The 24,261-nt window shown below is 37.3% G+C and overlaps 2 protein-coding genes across 2 annotated transcripts; both read left to right on the forward strand.

The window, feature by feature from the left end:
- The first annotated feature begins 7,537 nt into the window (after positions 1-7,537).
- LOC113701564 (1-aminocyclopropane-1-carboxylate synthase 3-like) lies at positions 7,538-9,813 on the forward strand. The gene is made up of 4 exons (XM_027222285.2): positions 7,538-7,910; positions 8,046-8,177; positions 8,271-8,431; positions 8,567-9,813. Exons 1-4 carry the CDS (start codon positions 7,764-7,766, stop codon positions 9,540-9,542), a joined length of 1,416 nt encoding a protein of 471 aa, XP_027078086.2. The 5' UTR covers positions 7,538-7,763; the 3' UTR covers positions 9,543-9,813.
- Positions 9,814-19,369: 9,556 nt separating this feature from the next.
- Positions 19,370-21,401, forward strand: LOC113701426 (transcription factor MYB87-like). The gene is made up of 3 exons (XM_027222078.2): positions 19,370-19,974; positions 20,149-20,278; positions 20,406-21,401. Exons 1-3 carry the CDS (start codon positions 19,839-19,841, stop codon positions 21,163-21,165), a joined length of 1,026 nt encoding a protein of 341 aa, XP_027077879.1. The 5' UTR covers positions 19,370-19,838; the 3' UTR covers positions 21,166-21,401.
- Positions 21,402-24,261: the final 2,860 nt, after the last annotated feature.

A 24,261-nucleotide genomic window follows, 5' to 3' on the forward strand; every position in this document is an offset into this window, starting at 1 on the left:
TTTTTGATGAAAAAATGCGGCTATTGCGTATCTAAGTATTATGTTTGAATAGCAACATGATATATGTTACTGAAACTTTCTTTCGGGGGCTTCAAACTTCTGATGAACAAGTAGGAAATGCTCAAACAACCAACTACTCCCACTTCCAGAGTAATTGGCCGTCGATAGAGTTTTAAAACTCTACTTGAGCGTAAATCAAGAGATTAAATCTCTTGACTTATATTCTAATATCTAGATTTTTGTGGAAATATTTCGCCAACGGTACATAGGCACCCGTCTGGACCTGTTTAGGTTTCCCTTCCCCTAATGTAGAGTAGGAATAGTTGTAGCATAGATAGCCCTTCCTCTAATGTAGAGTATGAGTAGTTGTAATATATAATCTATCGTGTCCAGTGATGGTTCACCGGGTTCTCCTTGACCTGTTTAGATCCCATGTTCCTCTAGTGTAGAGTAGGAATAATTGTAATATACAATCTATCGTGTTGGAAAAAAAAGTAAAAAAAAATGCTCAAACGCAATTTCCAGCCCGAAGCTGCTTGAAATCTTCAGCTGGGAGAAGACAGCATACGTATCTTAAACTGCAAAATTGAGGATGCAAAATGCATTGGAGAACGGTGAAATGCTTAGCGGATTGACACTTCACATCTCGATGGTTATATTTAGAAGAAACCAGTACTAGTATTTTGTCCAAAGAATGGACAGGTAGAAGAAAGTTGGTGGGGATCCCTCAACTTCACCATGGAGTTACGTGCGATAATCAAGATTTAGATAAAGCAAAATTGGACTTGCAAACCAAAGATAAATTAAATTACTCCACGATGGTAGGAGAATTACAAATGTAACGCACTAAAGCATCAGTTTTTCATTTCCGTTAAGTGAAGTCCTATTAATGGAATAACCAATCGGTGTGTTTGGATACGAGATTATTTAGAATAATATTTTGAAAAAATACTACAACTCTTCTTTTTTTTATGTGAAATAAAATATTGTTATAAAATTTGTTTGTGATATAATAAAATTTTTTTAAATAAACCACTGTCCAAATAAACTCGCTAAAAGCATGTTTTTTTTCCTCCTCATTTGAAGAATGTAAGCTTGACCGTGTAATTTTGTTTGGACAAGAAAGGAAAGGAGCAAGAAAAGAAGAGAACATAAAAGTTCAAAATGACATTCTTCTTACCTTTCTTCATGACACACTACGTTTCATAGTTAGTCGCCATTTTACTTGTTGGCTTCGTTGTTGACGAAAATTTGTAATGTGGAGAAACTTTAAAACCTCTAATTTATTTTTATTATCCTATTTTACCCCTCACCAAACAAAAACCCTCCAAAGAGAGGGGGGAAAAACAGTAGTGTGATCCTAAATCCTTATCTGGCTTTTATATTTTCTTATAATCAGTTACGGAAATTTTCTGACAAGCTTGGTAGTGGATTAATCATGACGAAATACCAATATTAATTGACATAGAGTATTATTTGAGATATTATTTGGAATAATTATTGTAGTACTTTTTGTGATGTGATATATATGAGATAAAAAGGTGAATTGGGAATATAAAAAGGTAGGTTAAGAAATGTATTTATGATACAAGCGAAATATTATTTGAGATATTTTTGCTATCCAAACACTCCCAATTAATGTTCGTAGCGTCGAAAGGACGTTTCGACGTGTATTTCAATCTTACATGTTTACTCGTTTTTCTTCTTCCTTGGCAGTACTTCTAAACTAGTTTTCTAGCTTATTATCTTTGAGCCCTTTACTACAAAATCTCTTCCAAATTTTGATTACTTTCAGAAAGAAATGATCAGATCAGATTGAAGCGGACCTAATCATTCTTCTCTAAACTTCTTCTAACACAATCAGCAGTGCTTTGGTTGTACACATAGTACGTGAAACATACATAGAGTGTTTTTTTTTTGGGGGTCAACCAATAATATAGGTTCACTAAGAAAAAAGCAAACTCCTCGAGTCAAAATAGAATTGTTGTTTAAACTCTCTTTTAAACTCCATTTGAATTCTTAATCAGTCTTGTGAAAGCAATCGCATATATTCAACGCAACGTGCAACTTCAAGCTTTGAACTTTCTTCAGTCAACAAGAAAAACAGTGGGAAAACAAAGAATAAAAAGAAAATGGATATGTCAATACTTCCTTACCAAACTTAAGGAGCAAGATTTGTCAACGATGGATTATGGTCTTATCTCCCACCGTTGCTCCTTGTAGCTTTCAGAGTGTATACCACATCCACATGTATGCAGCATTGACTCTGCGCCCTATATGTGCCGAGAGTTTTCAGGAACGTCATCTCCTAAACCTAAAGCCTTGACGCTTTGGAAAAAAATAAGGAATGCGAAGTTGCTATAGATATTGCTGGAGTTTGAAGTCTTGACTACTGAAATAAGTTCCCTTGCACGACTTTAATTTAAGTCAACCATTTGATCCAGAACTTGAAATTGTTTACTGAGGAGTCAGTCAGGACGACTTTGAGTTTCACTCTTGACAGCATGCCGTTTACGTGTCCATGTTTCAACTGTGATATACTATAGTTGAAATTTGAGGTCTCACCTAATAAAGAAAAAAAAATTTGTATTTAGGTGTAATTTGCGTTGACCTTGGGATTTTATCTTATATCTCAGCGTCGCCGGCCTTCATAAATACACATCATGCATCTATCAAGAACAAGTGCTGATTGAGTTCAAAGATGAACGGCCTTGGGCCTTTTTTTTTTGTTTTTGGGGTGGGGGGAGGCGGCGGCGAGAGAGAGAGACAGGAGCTGATGCACTAGGGTCCTAAATAAGGAGGGTCGGCCGGGGGCCTACACCATTGAAGAGGGGGATGAGGAAGCAAATGGTCCTATGACTAGTTGATAGTGTCTCCTCTCCCCTGGGTAAGTCTGGGGAAGGAATGGGACTTAATGTGCTTGTCATGTTGGTTGTCACCCTGGTTTTAGGCCTCTATGGTCCTTACCTATGCCCTTTCAAGGTATGGGGTGGGGGCACTTAAACAAGGCTTTCACATGCCCTAATCACCCTTCTCCTACTACAAACCACGTGGTCCCCCTTCAATCATTTTTTTCTTATCATTTTGAGGGGCTAAGAATCCAATATTCCCCCAAAATTATAGCCCTTAATCCCCTATATAAAAAAGAAAATATTAATAATCTTTCCCAATATAAGTCAGTCCAGTGAAGGAGAGTTGGATTTCACGGTTTATATCCCCTTTCCTATATTAATCTTTCCTAGAAACAGTAGACAACATTAGTTTGTAATAACCATGTCAGTCTAGAGTCGAGATAAGAATATGTGTTCATACGAAAAACAGACACAGGACCCTTCATCCAAAGGTAATGAACTTATTTCCTAATTAATCAACTATGAGAAATCTTTTGCCTATTATTATTAGCACAAAGATGTTCTTAAATGTACCCAACCTTGAAAATTACTATAAACAAAGTACCTATATATATATATACAGAATGTTTTTTTTGGGTTGTGGGGAAGAAAAATGTGGCAAATCAGAGTATGGGAACTTCTACATATACTTGTTAAGCACTGTGAGCCGGTGGGTGGTCCAGAAGCATTATATTGTTGGTTGAATTAATTTTGTCAAGAGTGGAAAATTTGATTGAAGTTTTGTTCTCTCTGATCGAAACACGATTTGAACAAGTTGCGTAGGAGGTTGGCTGCACGATTACCACTTCGCCCTCTGAGAGAAGATCATACGACGCCCAAAACCAGGAAGCATGTGTTTTTCTCGTTCTACAATACAACTTAATGCACTTGAAATTTGGGTACAAGAGATTAGCAATTGTGATATCTGGAATATTCAGAACTAGGGCTGCAAACGACTCGAGTCGAGTCGAGTTTTGGACTTATCGAACCGAGCTCGACTTAATAACAGGTGGGTTCGAGTTCAAACTCGAGCTTGACGAGCCAAGAAAATTGAGTTAGAACTCGACTCGACCAAGGAAAAGTAAGGCTCGAGCTCGACTCGACAAGACTCGTGAGCTGTAGCTTGATTTCTGGCTCACGAGCAGCTTGAATTGTCAGCTCGTAACGTAGCTCGACTGTTTGACTCGTGAGTAGCTCATTAGCTCGAGTTTCTGAAAATTAATCTAATAAAAATAACAAATAATTATTTTTTTTGATAAATAATAAAATATTAGGGATATATATGTAATTTTACTATTAAAATAAAAAAAATAAAAAAATATATATACTCGAACTCACGAGCTAACGAGGTTAATATTTTGAATTCGAACTCGAGCTCGAGTTCGATTTCGCTAGCTCGAACTCGACTCGAATTCGATATTGATTGAACTTGAGTCGCTCGCGAGCGGCTCGATTCGTTTGCAGCGCTATTCAGAACTCGAAAGAGTTGGTCATTTTCTTGACAAAATCGAACGATTGCGTGGCAAACTGATCTGTAACATTTGTATAAAATTGAGGCCCGTAAAGATATCTCAGTATGGGCACCTGTGACAATTTCGTGTCAGGTGTAAAAAGATATAGACGGATGCCTCTTTTTCAACCGCCTTCAAACCTTGTCTTCTACTCATGCATGTCATTTTATCAGCAGAATTTTCCACGACCGGGTGAAATTATATTGTTCGACCCGTCATTTCTTGCCCCAGAGTGAATCTTAACTTAATAGTTCAATCAATCAATCAATGAGGTCTCGCCGATTGAGAGACCAAATTTTCATCATGTTTGAGTAGGACCATAGCAACAACCTTAGATGCAAGTATTAGATTAAGCTTATTTTGTTCTTTCAATTCGCTTCAAGAAGTGAAAACTTGTATGCCATGTCTCATGGGAGATGGGGTTTGGGCAAACCATCCAAATTCTTTTCCAGTCGAGACGATAACAGAAATCATTTCGACAGCCCATGAGTGGTTTATGTGCTTCCCAGTCCTTAACCGTTTAAAACAAAATGTTGGGGGAACATAATGGAATAGGAAACAATTAACTGCCCAATTTGAAATTGTTTTACATGTATACATACTAATAAGTATTTAATAATAATTCACTCATTAAAAAAAAAGCATAAATTTTTCAAAGAACATGACATCTCCACCGTGCACCAGGCTAGAGATAAATTTGGGCTCTCAAAGATTTATCTGCGAAAACATACGAGATCGCAGATTATACTTTCGGAACGGAATCAAATCTCGGAAGCAAAATATTAATCTCAGTTTAAACTCATCATGTCTCTTGTTTTTTTCCCTCCCAATGCTCTTTCTGCCTCCGACTACCAAATTTAGGTTCGAACTCTAAGCCCACGTTCTCGCTCGGATATATTGAGCCAACCCTCCCTAGTAATTAAACCAATCGTGTCTTAAATGAATTCATGACAAAAAGTCAAAATTTGGTACAATGGGACCCTTTTCCCAAACGAGTAAACCAATTTGCAGAGTCAAAATTGCTGGAAAAAAATCAAATGTACATATTAATGTATATCACCACCTCGTTAATTAAAAAATTTGTCTAAAAGTCCTCATATTAATTCATTTTAACATCCCGACTTTTGCACCGTCGGGATGTAGCAACGTTATCTTGAACTGCTCTGGGGTTACGACACCATGATGTGCTTGCTATTCATTTTATTCATGTGGCTCGTAATTTGACCGGTCAGCGGTTCCGTCTAAAAAATGCAAAGGTCTATGGTACGACTGGTGGCGGGGTTGGTGTGGAATGTGACTTTTTCGTCAAGCAACTTAGGGGAGTATCGAAATCCCAGTATCCATCTAAGTGTCAGACTAAAAAAAAAAAAAGAGAAGAAATCAGACAATTGCTGAAACCACGATGGGCTGTCCCTCAACTTTTTCTTCCCTGAAGAATTCTTTCGTGCATACCCCAAAAAAGACATGAAAAAGGCCTCTAAATCTGGGAGCGCCAAGTCACCGCAGGTCACCCATGACCTACCATGATGCCAATATAATATATCTTTTTCTTTTTTTCGTTGTTCGAAATTTGTGGAATTATAGAGATCCCAGGTCACTTTTGATCACTTTTTTTTTTTTTTTTTTTTTTACCTAAACGAGGCTGTCTTATGACTTCAATCGAACTCCGCAATGATTTTAAGTATAATTTTTTTTCACCCAAGTCTTAAATGTGATGATGGTATAACCAGTGACCACCATCATCGCTTTAGCCTTTGAGTCGTAAATCAGTTGGCCAATACAAACGGCGCACTTAGGTTATGGGTGAGGGATTCTAGGAACAATTTCGTCGGTCGAAAGTTTCCGGTTGGTGCGGTTTTCTCGTTTCTGTTTTTTCACCCCACATTACATTCTTTTGTTACAGCCAATCAATCTACCGTGCCCTTCTGGAAACCTCGGTCAAGTTATTAGGAATTGTTGAAGTTACTACTACTTTTATACAACTCAAAACCAGGTGGCACATTTTCCACCCTTGTTCGCAAATGTGAATTTATATCTCTTTTCTCCACACGCAATGGCACGGAGAGTGTTTCTTTTCTCGCTGGCTGCCGCCCCCCGGCATAGTTTAGTGGATAACGTGTGGGTTGAGGAGGGCAGAGGTTGACTCCTAAATGAAGTGGTAACTCAGCTTTTCGTATTAGCTTCAATTTTCTCCCCTCCTCTCGATATTTGTTCAGGTGGAGTTCTTCGTTAATAATAGACCATTCATATTCATCACAAATTTTAACAACCAAATCGTGGTGATTAAATCAGGGAGTAACTCTTTTTTTTAAAAAAAAAAAAAAAAAAAAAAAATTTTTGCATCTATTGATATACGGGTGTAGACTGGAGACTGTACAAGGAGAGTGAGTGGCCGACATGGAAGTAAGAGATGGGCCATCGCGGTCGGGGAACATGTGGACCATGGCTTGGTTAAAGGTCCAATTTTGGGTGGGCTTTGTTTCCTCATGTCACTATGTCCTGAGATTTGTGTCGGTCTGGCTTTAAGTTTCTCGGCAAATCACAAGCCTTTTCTCTACATGTATCCGTCTAAAATCTAATACTACACCATTTTATCAAATTTTCATACGAACTTTTTTAGTTTCCAACCAATTGAAATCATCTGAGTTTGACGGAAATGGCATAATGTTTACCTCATAGAATCGGCACCTAATTCAAAGCGCATCTCTCTCTCTTGCCCCCTGGTAGTAATTAAGAAGGAAAACGTCAAGAAAAGTAAATGAGTAAAACGTTAAAAAATATTATTTTTTTAAAAAAAAAAAAATCCGAAATAGATATGCCTGCTGGAGATTGTTGTACACTCACTTCCACTGATTTTGCTACGCATCTCTGACGCGGCGCAGTTGAGGTCTTGAAAGAGGATGTAATAAAAAGTTTTAGTAGCCGGAAAAGCGCGTGGATTTAGCACACATTGCGTGTTCGTACTCAAAAAAAATTTCATAAATGAGCAAAATCGGTGGAGAAACTAATAATGACAAGAAAGAAAAAAAAAAACCCAGAAGATTTTTGAAAAGAAAGGGGGAGAAAAATGTTGGTCTATGCTGACCTTGGCAGCCAAAACTTCTATATATATGCATAGAGAATATGCCAGAGAGCAACATACCTGCCCATTGCCCAAAACCCACTCCATCGACGACTACTACTTTTCTCCTCCTTCCACATTTCCACTGAATCCCAATTCTCTTCTCTTTCGTCTCTCCTTTTTGCTGGCTACAGAATTTCCTGCTAGCTTTCGGCTGCTTCTTCTCTTTTTGCCTTTTGGCTCACACGATTTTTCGAGGCTAACTTTTCCAAACAAAACCAGAAATACAGAGTAATTAAAATGAAGCTGCTATCTAGGAAAGCCACGTGCAATTCCCACGGCCAAGATTCATCGTACTTCCTGGGATGGCAGGAGTATGAGAAGAACCCATACGATGAGGTTCGCAATCCGACAGGCATTATTCAGATGGGTCTTGCGGAGAGTCAGGTTTGTCAACAAAATATCTTTTCCCTCTTTTTCAACTCTTTTACTCCACATATGCATGTGATGGTTTTTTTTTTGGGGGTAAATTTCGACTGTCATTCTTCTTTTATCTCATACCGTCACTATTACTTTTGGCAGCTCTCATTTGATCTGCTGGAGTCATGGCTGGCTGAAAATCCAGATGCCAGTGGCTTCACGAGAAACGGGGAGTCCATTTTCAGAGAACTAGCTCTTTTCCAAGATTATCACGGCCTTCCCGCTTTCAAGAAGGTTCGTTGAAAACGATAATTTATGAAGTACCGTCACAAATTTATTTAAGTACTATGCTCAGCTGGCTCTATCTCTTATGGATGTTCAATGCAGGCGTTGGCCGAATTCATGGAAGAAATTAGAGGAAACAAAGTCACATTTGATCCCAGAAACCTAGTCCTAACTGCAGGAGCAACTTCGGCTAACGAGACCCTCGCGTTCTGCATAGCTGAACCAGGCGAAGCATTCCTCCTTCCAACTCCATACTATCCAGGGTACGCACGCATACATGCAGCGCCATGCTACCCCGTACTTTTTTTTTCTTTTTTTTGTACACGGTATATAAACACTCTTATATGATATCACGTTGCCGGACCGGGTCTAATGATGAAACCGCATGAATAATGCAGATTTGATAGAGATCTCAAGTGGAGAACCGGAGTTGAAATCGTTCCAATTCAATGCACGGGCTCAAACGGCTTTCGAATTACCGAATCTGCCCTTGAGGATGCTTATCAACTTGCTCGCAAGCAGAACCTCAGAGTCAAGGGCGTCCTGGTCACTAACCCTTCCAATCCACTGGGAACGGCTCTGAGCCGTCAGGAATTAAATCTTCTAGTTAGCTTCATTTCTGCCAAGAACATTCATCTCATTAGCGACGAAATCTATTCTGGCACAGTTTTTAGCTCGCCGAGCTTCGTTAGTGTCATGGAGGTTTTACTAGAAAGAAATCTCGCCAACACTCAAGTTTGGAACAGAGTTCATTTAGTATATAGTCTTTCCAAAGATCTGGGACTTCCCGGTTTTCGAGTTGGAGCGATTTACTCCAACGACAACACAGTCGTAGCTGCAGCCACAAAAATGTCGAGCTTCGGATTAGTTTCTTCCCAGACTCAGTATTTGCTATCCGCCATGCTCGCCGACAAGAAATTCACAAAGCATTACATTTTTGAGAATCAAGTACGCCTTCAGAAGCGGCACGCAATGCTCGTTAGAGGACTGAAGAATGCTGGAATCAGCTGCCTTGATAGCAATGCCGGATTATTCTGCTGGGTGGATATGAGGCATCTTTTGACCTCCAAAAGTTTTGACGCGGAGATGGAGCTTTGGAAGAAGATAGTATATCAAGTCGGGCTTAACATCTCCCCGGGATCCTCATGCCACTGTGCCGAACCCGGCTGGTTTCGTGTGTGCTTCGCCAACATGTTGGAAGAAACGCTAGACCTGGCAATGCAAAGGATAAAGGATTTTGTGGTATCAACGGCCACCAAATCTTCCAACACCGGTCGGAGTCATCATCTTTCCAGCAAGTATTCAGCCCGAAAGTCTCTCAGCAAATGGGTTTTTCGGTTATCGTTTCATCATGACAGTGAAAATGAACGATAGTCCTAGTGTGAACGTATCGAATGGTTGACTTTTTTTTTTTACTATTATTCTTTTTTTTCCTCAATATTTAGATGTTGAGTTTCAAATTTTGTACTATTATTTCATGCAAAGAGAGTGCACTCGGTCCATGTGGATTAGAAGTGGTTGATTTCTGCTCTATTATTTTGTAAAATCTCATTTGTGAGGACTTCCACGATATCTTCTTGAATTGTTCAAACCATCATTAATACAATAATGTACGTGTCACATGATGATCAGATTCGGGATTACATATTTAATTGTATGTTCTTTGACGCCCTTTTTCTGCATGAGTTTTTCCTTTTTAGAAATAAGTATGCATGGCATTATCAAACTCAATATTGCAACGTCCTAAAAATTAAAACCCAAATGAATACTATTAACTAGTATTAAGTTAACATGCTACTGTAGTACTGTGTCAACGACTTAGAATGCATGTAATGCCTACACTTGATTACATTGGAATTTGGGAATGCTTCGTGGTAGCGGCGGGATTACCGGCAAGATCCTGGTAGAATGATGCCGACATTAGACTTGCATTGGCCGGTTTCTTAAACAGATATATAACTGACATTCCCCCCCCCCCCCCCCCCAATGGATTTTTTTTTTCTTTTTTGAGAAATGGAATACTGTATAAGACGACGTTTTAGCCGTATGAGCAGCTTTCTTGATACGGGTCAGAAATGGAATGAGTCACAACAATGAATTCGTTCTCCACCTAGTGTTTTGGGGTAGGGTAGCGACACCAGTCTTTTTTCTGGAATGAGATGGGAGCTTCGAAAACCCTGAGGCCTTGTTTGGACAGCAATTTTCCAAAGAAAATTTGTTACATTTTCCGTGAACATATTTTTCAATCATCTTTTTACCTAACATATATCAAATCGGTACAGTAATTTTTCTACAAAAAATCTAGAAAAATGCAATCCAGACACAACCTAAGTTTTCTAACGCTTTTAATCTTGGACACACAGATAAGAAAAAGGACTAAACACAAAGGAAAAGAAAAAAGTTTAAAAAGAAAATGATCATCCATATACCGTCACTAACTACATAATTGGTAGAGTTTCCTGCAAGAAATTTTCATGTTTAAATCTTTTGAAAATTTGAATGTATTATTATTATTAAGAGAGAAGAAAATTTTGAACACCTCTAAATTTTAGAGTTTCAATTGTAGCACTAGACTAAGAGTCCATTTAGATTGGAGTTTTTGGAAGTTTTTGTTAAAAAAAAAAAATGCTATAATGATATGACGTATGTGAAATAAAAAAAATAATTTAAACATATGTTATTTCAAAAAAATTTTCTTGAAAAGCTTGCAATCTAATGAGGACCTAAAGCACATCATGTACCCCATTTGTCCTTTAAACGATAGACTTTGGCAATTGAAAAATGAAATTATCAAATTTTCATATACTTGGCTAGGTATACGGATCATTTTTCTCCTTCCAACTGCAATAATAACGAACGGTAGTATTTGAAAATTTTACTGTTATTTATTGATATGCTAGAAAATTCTCTAAAAATTTCTAAGCCAAAAGACTTTGGTGCTATTTCAATAACGCCATTGTCTTTCTAAAACAACAAAGTGACATTTTCCTCATCCTATCGTTTGTTGATGCATTTGTCAGAAGATGGATCGGAGTAGCACTAACATATCAACTAGAGTAGTCATCCTAGGCTTTGATCATCGTACCTGCATGTGAAGCCTTGATTTCTATTATTGTTTTCCCGGAATGTTGCATGCGAAATTGGTCCATGTGAGGGTATTGGTGGCCAAGGAAAAGAGTTAAACATTACTGAGTAAAAATAAACACACTAGAATTTTGGTCCGTTTCCATGTTCTTCTTGACTACTAACATGTGGCCTACAATCTGCTAGGTTTTGCTGTAGAATTCGGAGAGCTGAGATGCTCCTTAAGATTCTGGGGCTGTACTATTATATTGACTTTAGGTTGCAGAATTGCTATTTTCGAGTATGACTAATCCCGCTCTGCATTCTTTCCGGTAGCGATGATTCCGGCTGCTCCTATCAACGTCGAGAATTTTCAGTTCCAAAGTATAAACAAACCTCGTTGTATGATTATTTTGTGGTCATTTTGCGCTTTGAGGTGGAACACAAAAGAATTTTTTCTGATTATGTATTTACTTACTTAAAATGAGGGAGACATGTATAGTAAAAATAGTTTACTAAAACCAATACTAAGTCACACATGGAATTGTATACCCAAGTTCCAACTCTAATTTCATAATAAAAAAATGTGTTACATCTCAAAACTGATTGACAATGAGTAAATTCGCCCAAAATCTTATTAATGTAGCTAAAATTTCTTGAGAAGCAAATTTTTTGTCTCTCAACACCATTTTTGCCTCACCATGAGAACAAAACATCAGCTTGCTCAGCCTCTAACCCTTCATACATAAAAAACTTCTGAGGGACTAAGTATTCAATATTGTATTACTTGGAGTCATTCCGACAAATAAAATTGTAAGTAACTTGTGCATACTTCAACACGAATTATCCAAAACACTCATCAAGTAGTGAGATTGCATAAGCTTTCGGAAAACCTAGCAAGATAGCATTATTAGAATTGGCAGCTAAACCATTCACAAGTTATGCTGTCCAAGGCAATAAACTTTCTAAATAGTTTACAAACGAGCTATAAAATAGACTGTAAGCAAAGGTCGGAATTGAGATGCCTTTCTAATTTTAAGAGAATGAATATCACAAATTCCAAATTGGACTCACGAGCTTAGTCCCTTCGGACCAAGCAATGCATTTATTCTTTAAAAATCAGTAATTTTTGTTAAAAGTACAATGATTTGCAGGGGAAGCATGCTTTCTTGAACATGCTATTTACATAAAGATCCGACAGTGACCCTTAAAAACTTCCTGCGTATTGTAATTTGTAAAACTTTCTTTCTAATCGTAAGTAACAACAGGGAAAAGCTAAAACTTGGAAAAACTTTTCAAGACAGAACCTTGAACATCTTTCACCTTAGCTGATCCAAAGTCAATAAGCACGCAGTTGAATAGATTTGTTTGTATGTCGACATGGAAGACAATAGCAGACAGGAATATTTTTGACTGAGGCTATTGTTTCCTGCAACCTAGACACTCGGCAACGTATCGCTACTGTTAATATTCCGAATGACAAGCTATCGACTGAACCCTGCCCCAAAGTCGAGCTGGCGACAAGAAATTTGTTGTTACACATACGTATCGTGATGGTTAAAATTCTCAACCTTTACAGCAGTTACCTCTTATTGTTCAAATTAACATACTTGCATGTCATAATATTCAAGAATTCGATGGAAAAACCAAAGAAAAGAATCTTCCAAAATTCAACTGCATACAACCTTGACCATGGGAGCAACGTTGGTTTATGAGTTGAAGGCAAGACAAGACCATTTATGTAAATGTGGGATGGAGTGTCATGTGGGTTTCACATGAAATCATCGATCAAAGCACATGGAGAGTAACAGAGAACATCTGCAGTATTCTTTTTTTTTTTTTTTTGAGAGAAAGCGTGTGAGTTAAAGAGTTGAAGGTAGGGTTTATCCGCGTGCTCTCAGCTATGGAGCCAGGTGAGCCTGTGTGAGGTGGTGCCATGGCTATTCCTTCATTCGTCGCTTGTGTCCTTAGCGATATCAATAACTCGCTATTAGTATTACTCACTCACCAACATTGACGCGAACATGAATGGCCAATTGAACGTGACCCCTTGTCTCAGGAGTACGAAACCGTGCCCCACAGCCCATACCATGGATTTTTCAATAACACGGACCCTCGTCCATCTCGAACAGATTGTTCCAGTCTCAGTTTTTGTCTCGAATCTCAATGATTGAATGGACTGATGGACCTAAATTACTATTACTTAATTGATTTTATCGGCAAAATTGTAATAAAAAAGGGGCATCACCTGCTAAATAGGGTCTTCCCTTCAAATCTCCTCTTGCATTTTCTATTACAGTGGTACTTCTATATGCATTGAGCACAAGGATATTTTGGTAAACCATGCATGGACTCTCATTGATATTAAATGATATGGTACTTTTACCTCGGCAAATTAAGATGCATTCGGAAATGTAACAGCACTTGCGTAACAAAATATCAATGGATTGATCAAGCATATATTACTCTTGCAAGTAGCTTGTGTACTCAAAAGTTTTGCGGATTTTTTACATTTGCTCTTGCATGGCCTGTAAAAGTTGAGACTAAAGAATCTTGACATATTACTTACGCAATAACTATTAGGAAAAGGAGAAATGATCTGTATCACTTAAAATTTGTCCACTAAATAAGGGGAAAATAATCTCCCATGCGGACTGACGTGGAAAGATGATGCGGAATTTTCTCAATTTAAGCCATCCAACTCACTTAATTGATCTAACATCTTACTGTTTCTTTCTAAACCCTGGCTATTGCCCAGCCACCACCTCCAAGAAACAGGAAACTTTAAAAAAAAAGAAAAAGGGTGGTGCATCTTATATAAAGACATGAAAAGGCATCATTGACTAATGACGGCAAACATCTGAGCGCATGGATATCAGCAATGCTGTAGCATTCTTCACTCTTTCGATGGAGAAATTAAAGATTCTAGTTTATGCATGTTTTAACAAGAATATATATCCTTCTACCAAGTCCCGACCTATGTTTTCAGAACCGGACCGGGTATCGACTCGGCTGAGGTCAGGGGTCAGGAGTCAATGGGTTCGACCGGGGGTCGAACCGGATGACGTCATAAATAAAAATTATTTAAAAATTAAAATATTATATATAAAATATCTAATAATATGTTAATATTAATAAAGGTATATTCATATATATTTGATGTTTTAAATATATTTAACAAGAAAATACAAAGAAATTAGAACAATCAAGTAGCAATTTATGTTATTTAATAAATATTAACAAGTTTAGAATTAAAATTATGAATTTAATTGAAAAATAACATCAAATTTTAGGACAATATTTATAAAGTATGAAATATTTGAGATATATTAATAAATTTTAACAATTTAGGGGGCCAAAACATAATATTGAAAAGATTGAGTTTTTTTTTTTTTAAATGCCCATTGAACCGGAAAAATCGATTTTTTTCCGATCAAATCCGATTTTTGACCAGCTTTGACCGGGCTTTAAATTTCTCCTTTTTTACCATGACTCGGACCGGACACTTGGCCGGTTCCCAGTTCGACCGGCCGGTCCGGTCCAAGTTTCAAAACAGAGGTCCCGACGGATCAGTTCCCCTAAGAAACAGAGAAGAAGGAAATTTAAAAAGAAAAAAAGGGACACAGGAGGTAACATAATGCGTGACGAGGGAGTTAATTTCCACATTGTGAAGGCAACAAAGTCGTCCGCATCCTGTGCTTAGGAGTCAAATTGAAGGTCGGAAGCTTTCCCGTCCAGATCGGCTAAAATCAGTGACGGGGGATTTCCCTTGTTCAGGACGAAAATTTCAATGTCATGTTGTCAACCATTAATTGGGCTTTGGACGAGTGTTTATTGTCAATGAAGACGTACACATTACTCCTATATGATTGGGGTCCATTATAGTTCTCTATAGATGTAGCCTACTATTTCACATGTAGATGATCAAAATCTGGAAACACCCATGCATGTTTCTTTAAACATACAATAGAATAAAATCAGCTAGAAAGGTTACCATCAACTCTCAAGACGATTAGGAACCAAATATGAGTTGCAGTCTTTTTTTTTTCTTTTAAGTTTAAATTTAGAGTTAATCTTATATACACTATCGTTATATACACTATTATAGTTGGATGCATGACTAATATATAAAATTTATATTTTAAATTTAAATTAAGATTAATTATTATATATCAAACGGACGGTGATAAATGTATACACTGTCGGTACATAAAATATTAATCTTAAATTTAATAGAAGCAGCTTTTGAGGAAAATGACTGACTATTCAACAGATAAATCCCCAACGATAGTATGTTCAATTCCAAAAGCCCAAGTGACACTGAATGAGTCCATCAGGAAGATTTTCTGGCCTATGTGGTTTCGCAAATTTGGGCCAAGACTCCAAGTGTATTTCAACTGCCAGTAACCCAGTTTGTTCATCATTGGCCCCGCTAAAATGGCCCAATCCAATGAGGATTCGAAGTAGATAGGGTAATGCACCAGTGAAATTAAAGAATAGGAAATGAGTAAAATGAGAAGTTAATCTATTGGATTAACTTTTTATATACTGACAATGTAACAATGTATTACGCTATCAGTTTTAGATGTATGTTATATGTGTATGATTTGAATTTTAAATTTAAATTTATAATATGTGGTATAATCTAAATCTGTTAGTGTAAAAAAGAATTATTAAAGTAAGTAATGATCACTTATCCTTTGGGTTACTAATTAAATGAGAATAAAATGCGGATTGAGAAAGTTTTCTTTCTTTTTTTCTTTTCCAAGGTAATAATAATGACAGTTGAAAGTATAATTGCCAGGTTCTCTCTAGCCTCGTATAAACTAGAAATGTCAAAAGAGGTGATTCGGACATGTTGGGATACGTTTGGGCGGGACATAATGGATAGTTGATACAATTGAGTTAACTCATTTATACCCATTCAATAAATTGGTCAAAATGATTCAACCCATTTAATATGGTATATCCAATTACTCATTTATGATTCAGTTGAAATTCTACTTTTTAAAAAAAAAAAAAAATTTGCACGTTGTTTGATAAGAAATAATGATATTTTATTATTATTCAATTAATTCAAATTTATATGCTTAACACCCACTAAAAATTGAGTTTAAATATAAATTATTTTTAAATTGATATAAATGAATGAGTCAAATAAATCCACTATCCACTAATTAAATGGATTTAATTGAGTACTCATCTAGACCCATTCAAAACTTATTGCATACCCAAATTTACTTATTAGTGAACGGATTTGAATGAATCAACATAATTTGATTATAACTGACACCTCTGGTATAATATAAACTCAGAGGTCTGGATATTCTCAAGGCAATGGATGGATGCACTTTTGGCATCACTTTTTTAGTACTTGGGATCCTCGGTGACATGTTTTCTATGCCAACCCAATGACACCAATAGTGTTGCGCCAAGTGTCATGTTATTATTTACACTTGTGTTAAATCAAGTCAAGTTGAATTATTAGAAAATTAAAGTGTAAATAATAACATGACACTTGGCGCAACACTATTGGTGGCATTGAGTTGGCATAAAAAACATGTCACCGAGGATCCCAAGTGCTTTTTTAGACTTATTAGTTGATGATGATCTTTTAATTGATAAATTACTCATACTGTCAATCATCTCACTGTAAAGGAGTAGTATTATTTGTCGGGAAAGACTATCAAAAGACTCTTTGCGAAAGAGTAGGGCCAAGTTTACGGAAGAAGACAGAATCTGGGGGAGATGAACACTTCGATGAGAGGAAGCGGGAGTCTGGCAAATTGAGCACCAAACATCCAACTAAGACCCGACTACGGCTGCAGATCAAATATAACGTTTCAAGAAGTCAAAAGGATGGCATTAATTTAACATTTACTTTAACAAAAGGGTGTTGAATTTATTGCGATTGCAGCACTATATTTACATGTTGTTTACCAGTAAATGAAGTAGACGATTAATCAAGAGATTCACACGAAGTTTTCAACGCGGAAAAATAGAAAAGTTGTCATTGGTAGGGCTGTAGGCCACCAACATAAAATTTCCACTCACTGTCTTTTCCAGGGAAACCACACATTATTGACTCCTTTCTGGAGTACCTTTCTCATTTTGCGTCTGAATGTCACAAACTCTTCCTTGTGATCTTCCAACCCTCCACCACCCCCCCCCCCCCAAGGCGCCGCCCCAAGAAAAAAAAATCCCAAAAATCACTTAAAAACTACTCCAGCATCTCCTGTTCAACTAATTGATATTATAAGCACATAAGAACATAAGATCTTTTTGTGTTAGCTAGCTGCATGCAAGAACTCGCAGTTGCAAAAATTAGGATAGATTTCAAGGATGCCCTAAATTATGCGCTATACCATGTTGAGGAACAGGAAAACCTACCTGTAATGTGTCAAACAATACAAATACTACTGCTAACTAAGAGAATTTTATGTATGTGTGCAAATTTCAAAAAGTTACCTGTGTGTTCGCGATACTACTAGATGTTCTAAATTATGGCACGTGAAACAATATAGTATCTGGTACAGGCACTTAGCAGATAAATTCAGCAAGACAAGACAGCTCTATGTACTGACCAAAACAAAAGAAAATAAAGGCTGTGGAAATTTGGGTATAGTTGTCTCTCTTTGAAGCTGAACCTTCTGGGGAAAGTTCCAATTTCCACCATAATCTTCGAGCTATCAGCGCTTGTTGGCTAATGGTGGTGGTGTTCGATAATTGCATCGCATTCAGCTAAAACAAATGCCTTTTCTATTTTGGCAACACGAAGTTTTCGAATTAAAATCTAAATTCGGGGATCCCATTTCCACAAGCTGCAAGGGTGAAAAAGATCAATTTGGATACGGCATGAAAGACAGTCAAAATCCCTGTCCTCCATTAGTGAGATTTGAGGCTGTTGCGCTCTATGATAGGGGGTTTGTGGCGGGTCCTGAAATGACGATGGTAGTAGGAACAAATTCGTCATACGTAAAGTCCAACTGTTGTCATCTGTTTTCCCTAAGGGATACACGATAAATCTGATGTTTAAGCAAACAATTGTAGTTGTTCATATGGCAAATTAAATCAATGCGAGTTTGGGTAAAATCATAGAAATGTGCAGAGCTCTTTTAAGAAAAGAAAATTCATTTGAACTTAATTTCATTTTGGGAGTGTCCACATTTGATTTGGTCGCATAGGGTCAAATAAATGAAACTATGAAAAGGAAGATGAAAAAACCACAAAACCAACCACAACTGGTAATAGTAGTATTAGTAATTAGTTGAAACTTCTCCATTTTCTCCAACAAGTTTCAAACCTTGTGCCACTTACAAAATGGTCATCATAATCAAGATTTGTCAAAAATATATTCACTTGGGGAGACTTTGCTTGATATTAAAGGTGTTGAAAACTCTGGCATCTACGAAAGTGCCATAGCTGTCCTTCCTATGAACTTCTCGATCGCAAGCATAAATTATCAAGTCATGAGACCCACAAGCAAAATGGTAATTACTTTTGTTTGCAGGATAACATAGATTAATGATCTAAGGCGCAGAAAAATAAGTTCAACAAAGCTTAGGTAACAGATATCAAAATACTTGTGATCAACTGATCTCATCATGAAATATTCTGCACTTGGATGTATAACATGTGGTAAGTGTTAACAGCATGTATGCGACCGCAATTTTTCCACCGTGTCATTTGTTCTAGAACCAACTCCAACGCCCAAAAACCATGCCGCCGTTTCTGTGATCTCATCATCGTCGGAAACAGTGAAATCTTGGGTTTTCCTTTTCTCAACATCTATGCTTGGATGAAATGCCCAGCTTTGCCATGGAAAGCAGGCTGCACACTGCTAAGTCGCCAAGTTGTTGTCCATCTGGTGGCGTCTGAACTCCATCCCCTTGTCGTCTTGTGGTCGTAGCCAGCAATGTATTTATATATTATTAAATGCTTAATATCGACAACGTAAAATTGAGCCGATAAAATGATGTCCCTCCGCCAATTTTTATATACTACTATCCTTAAGCTCGATTGATTATAGTTTTCATGTTGATGAGATGATAGGTGAAGTGTGATGCAGGGTCAGCAGTATTGTGCTTTTCCGGGTCTCCGTAGAGAAATTAGCCAGGCAAATGTCAAATGAACGATCAGGATCAAGCTGGTACGTACTATGTGTTAAATAAGAAAGAGAGAGAGAGAGATGGTGACAGTTAGCGTGTACGTTTGTGCGTGTCCGAGAGTGTGTTGTTTGGAGGTTTTATAGATGGAGACAGTCAAGATGAATGTCTGAATTATATGCATGATGATAGAGAGAGATTCTGGACTAAGAAAGACAATAAGAAAACTTCCCAAGTCTCCTCCTCTGGCATTCAAATTCCTCTATTATTTTATGCAGAAAGCAGTTTCATCTTTTCCCCATTCCTCCTTTTTTGAATTCAGGGGCTCATTCCATCCTATGTCTCTCCTTCTCCAGCTATTATATTCACCCCCCTTTCTCTAGCCTACCCAGCACTATATAATTACTTAAAAACGTACAGCTGCAACCATCACCAATAGTGGGAAGCTTTGCAACAAAAGATCGTCAGAGCACATAATAATTTCTCTAGCGTAAAACTGAATATGGGTAGAGCTCCTTGCTGTGACAAAGCCAACGTCAAGAGAGGACCGTGGTCGCCAGAAGAAGATGCAAAACTCAAAGCCTACATCGAACAGTACGGCACTGGCGGCAACTGGATTGCCTTGCCACAGAAAATAGGTAATTGTGCTAATACTTTTTGAGTTTTGACTAATTCGTGCTCTCACTTTCCTTTTTCTTTTTAACAGAATAAAATGATTAAGAAAGAAAAAAGTAAATTGATAACACGGGCCTAATTCTAAACTGATAATGTTTTTGAGCTGAGCTAAAAAATGAGTTGGTGGCATGTTATAGGTCTAAGGAGATGTGGGAAGAGTTGTCGGCTCAGATGGTTGAATTATCTGCGGCCAAATATCAAGCATGGTGGATTTTCAGAGGAAGAGGATAGCATCATTTGCAGCCTCTATATGAATATCGGAAGCAGGTAATTTAACTTAACCAACAACCATTAAAAATATAGGGCTCGTCGTGATCTCCATATACTTTTCCTTCGCAATGTTTTTCTCATAAACTCAGAGATTGAAAGTGTCAAATTTATTGCGATCTTCAAGGTGGTCTATTATCGCGGCACAGTTGCCTGGAAGGACAGACAATGATATCAAGAACTACTGGAATACAAAGCTGAAGAAAAAGTTGCTCGGCAAGCAACGTAAGGATCAAAGGACTCGGGCAGCCAGCTCTCTCAAGCAAGAAATGAATAGGAAAAAAGAGAATTTCATGACTACAGAAGCCATACATGTGCTACACTCTCATCAGCTGCAGCAACCACTGGCCTTTCCTGCAGTTATTCCACAGCAACAAGCACATGATGTGGAGGACCAGGCGGTCATCATAGCAGGAAAGTTGTCTGCCGATGATCAACAAGCAAATGGGAACAGCTTTAACAATCACAACAGTTTATACTCTTGTGACATTTCCTTTGGTGAAGGACAGGCATGTGAAAATCCCCTCAGCATGGCTTCATGCTCACAACAGTGTTCGCCAAGCAGCTATTATCCCATTCACGGGGTAATTGCAAACAGCAACATTCCATGCTATAGCAGCTTCCCTTTTCATGAGCTTAATGGGATGGAATACATTAATAATTTCCATCAGTCGGATACTTTACAAAGTTTTTCGGGAACGGATACGGTTAATAGAAGCACAATCACCGGCACTTCACCTGAAAGTACAAGCTGGGGAGATACAAACTCTCTTGTTTATTCTCCTATCGTATCCTGCTACGAAATCTGCCAACAACCTATCCAGCAAAGCTGCACACTTGAAAAATCCAGCTACTTCAGGATGCAACAAGAAACTGTACTTCAATAATAACAAAAAAATATATTTATCTTGGCCACAGTCAAAGAGGAGGGGCTAGTGTTCCAGCATAATTCCCCTCTGAACTTGGATTCGTTAATTTTGTATTGCTTTATAACTTTGATATTGACTCAGCACGTAGAGAGACTCTTCATTGCTGCTAGAAATATGCACTTGTTTATTCTCTTCCATTTTTACCATTTATGTTCGGAATTAGACTTCCAGTTGATGGATAGATGCTGAATTAATACACTCCTCTCATACCTTTACCATTTACGTTTGGAATTACATTTGTTTGTTCTCTACATTATTAGGGCGGGTGAAAGTATATGCATCTTTCACAGAACACCTCAGAATCATCCATGAAAAGGCAGCACTGATTGTTGAAGTTAGAAAGGTGCTTACAGTTTTTTGGCTACAAGTCAATGGCTTTAGCATGTAGGGTATCCAGAACTGGCGGCAAGCTCTTAGTGCTTTCTTGATTACTGTTTTTAAATAAGAAGAGCTGTTGCAGCACTTAGCACAACACCATATGATGTTAGTGGAATTAATAAAATTAAATTGCATGGAAATGACGAATCAGGGCTGATTTGTCGGCTGTAATGGTATCACATCAAGGAAGCCTATCCATATCGAGTATTTGTTCCATATTTTCCCCTTTTGGATTTTTGCCATTTGGCATAATGGTTTTTATCGATACTAATAGCCACTTTTGAGTTTTATACGTTAATTTCAAACAAATTGTATCTTCCTATTTTGGACTACGGCTAGTGTATAGATTTCACACAGTCGAAAAGAAACTTTTTTATTTTGTGCAACAAATTCAATACTCCATTCTATCCATGCCAAGATAAGATAAACTATATATCCCCAACTCAAACATTATCCCATGGTTAGTCTTACTGGTGTGCATATGATTGTTAATTGAGTAACACATGACATAATCAGTGGTATCGAATACATATATACATATATACATATACATATATATATATATAAAGAGAGAGTAAATAATTAAGATACGTTTATCAATCCTTATATGCACTTTTTTTAATTTTGTTTAAACAGAAGAAAGGTGAAATTTAAGAAACTCAATGAACATAAGGGAATTAAAAAACTCAGAACCTCTACGTTCTGAGATTTCAATATTAACCACTAGACATTCTCGTACATACTTGAATCACTCTATACATGTACAATTAGCATAAACCTTGAGACCCTGGACCATTATACAGTACATATCTTGAAAATGAAATCATGAGCTCCAAAGACCATTTACTCAACTCCTTCGACTAAAAGTTCTTGTATGTAAGGCTTTGTCCTTGTGTCTCAAGTTTCGAGGGATATGTTCACAAATTTCGTTAGATTTAATGTAAAGTTGGAGGCAAATTAATGCCGTATAATACAACGATATAGGATGTACATAAAAGAGCCCAAAAAATAGATGATAATTGTCTCAATTTTAGTGACGAGTATTGGTGATATAAACTACATTAATTTTTCTTTTCTGCTTTCTTTTGTGCTCATCTAGTTATTTATATATTTCCCGATGAAGAATTATTAGTTGGGGAGCCAAAATGCACCTTTTCTATGCTTAATTCAGTTTGATCTGGTAAAAAGAATTCTAGAAACATGTTGTTTCAGAAAAGTGCAGGCTTGGCTATGGAATACCAGACAACCAGTAACCTCATCGGAAATTAATTAGGGTAACGAAGTAACTCGACCACTAATAATAAAGGAAAATTTTGGTTTCACGATATTTAAGAACAAGATATTTGACATTAATAGATCAAGAAAAATAAACTAGAAAGAGATGAAACAGGGGTTGTGGGACACAGTGAGGAACATACACATCGAGTGGCATCAATATGAGTAGAATATGAAGTCAAAAAAGCAGATAAAGGGGCTGTGGCACAAAGCTTAAAAAAGGTTGACCATTTCATCATGAATTGGCTATTAATTCTAGCATGATAGTCTTCTAAGTTTTGAGTTACTAATATTCTAATCCAATGCAAAGAAATAACTCAAAACAATGAAAATGGATCCATCTGTATCTTAAGAAGAAGTGTACTTGTTCTTGCTATTCAAAATGTGTTGTGTACTTTGATCATTGACGCTGATAGATACCGGAAACGAATCATTTTTGTACAGGACTCCAACGTCGGCACGACTCAAAATGTCAAAACTGGCACTGTTATTATTATTATTATTATTACTATTTATTTTAAGCATAGCACTTTCGTCAGTTTTCCCTGATCATGAAAAACCATACTCAGCAATTTTTTTTCCCTTCTTTTTGAGAAAGGGTCAGTAGTTTGTCGATCGATTTCAATGATATCTAGCTAAGCTGTGTTCTATAATTAATCACGTGATGGTGGCAGCCATGGAATTAAGGTCGACCAAAATCACTCCCAATACATGTAAATAGAAACAGATAAAATTTAACCAAAATTGACGTCAAATCATTGCCAAAATCTTTGTCGACCAAATGAGCAGCTAGTTAAGGCCGGCTGCTCATAAGTCATGTGGGTCTTTGGTTAATAATAATAACAATAATAATAAAGGGTTTTGGTTGCCAGTCAAGCTGAGAAAAAACTAGCTAATTAATTAATCTTTTTTTTTTTTTTGGACAAAGATGGTGTTTGGGAACGTGGCACACCCTGCCTGGTGCTGACGCTTGTGACATGCTCACTTGTTTTCTTTGTTACTTGTTCTTTCCTCTTGCAATCACTCGCTTACGTTTTTCATTTTTTCTTTCAGTCGGTGTGCTTCTCCAGTTTACTGCAGTGGATAAATTACTTCCTGAATCATGAGAAAAAGCTCTCCTGAAATCCGTTGGCAATCAAGCAGGAACATTTGCATTAAAGGTTCACCAGTTTCCTACTCTTTGACGGCCTTTAAAGTGCTTCTCTTGACAACACAAATGAAAGCAAATTGGCCCTGCGATAATAAATAGATACAGGGAAAATAAAATTCGTCTCCTGAAAAATGTAAAACCAATTTCTTGTTTGGAGTTCTGAACTCTGTCCCCATCAACGTAATTATTCCCAGCCTTTGCAGGCATTGCCGCACACATTCAACCAACCCTTTTGGGTTCAAGGGAGCTTT

This window comes from Coffea arabica, chromosome 7e (assembly GCF_036785885.1).
Source record: "Coffea arabica cultivar ET-39 chromosome 7e, Coffea Arabica ET-39 HiFi, whole genome shotgun sequence".
NCBI lineage: Eukaryota > Viridiplantae > Streptophyta > Magnoliopsida > Gentianales > Rubiaceae > Coffea > Coffea arabica.

What these genes read in the sequence shown, in the direction of transcription:
- LOC113701564 (XM_027222285.2), top strand. Translation starts at nt 7,764, where the DNA reads ATGAAGCTGCTATCTAGGAAAGCCACGTGCAATTCCCACGGCCAAGAT. An exon ending in TGGGTCTTGCGGAGAGTCAG is followed by an intron (nt 7,911 to 8,045) that starts GTTTGTCAACAA and finishes TACTTTTGGCAG; the next exon opens with CTCTCATTTGATCTGCTGGA. An exon ending in GCCTTCCCGCTTTCAAGAAG is followed by an intron (nt 8,178 to 8,270) that starts GTTCGTTGAAAA and finishes TGTTCAATGCAG; the next exon opens with GCGTTGGCCGAATTCATGGA.
- LOC113701426 (XM_027222078.2), top strand. Translation starts at nt 19,839, where the DNA reads ATGGGTAGAGCTCCTTGCTGTGACAAAGCCAACGTCAAGAGAGGACCG. An exon ending in TGCCTTGCCACAGAAAATAG is followed by an intron (nt 19,975 to 20,148) that starts GTAATTGTGCTA and finishes GGCATGTTATAG; the next exon opens with GTCTAAGGAGATGTGGGAAG. An exon ending in TATATGAATATCGGAAGCAG is followed by an intron (nt 20,279 to 20,405) that starts GTAATTTAACTT and finishes GCGATCTTCAAG; the next exon opens with GTGGTCTATTATCGCGGCAC.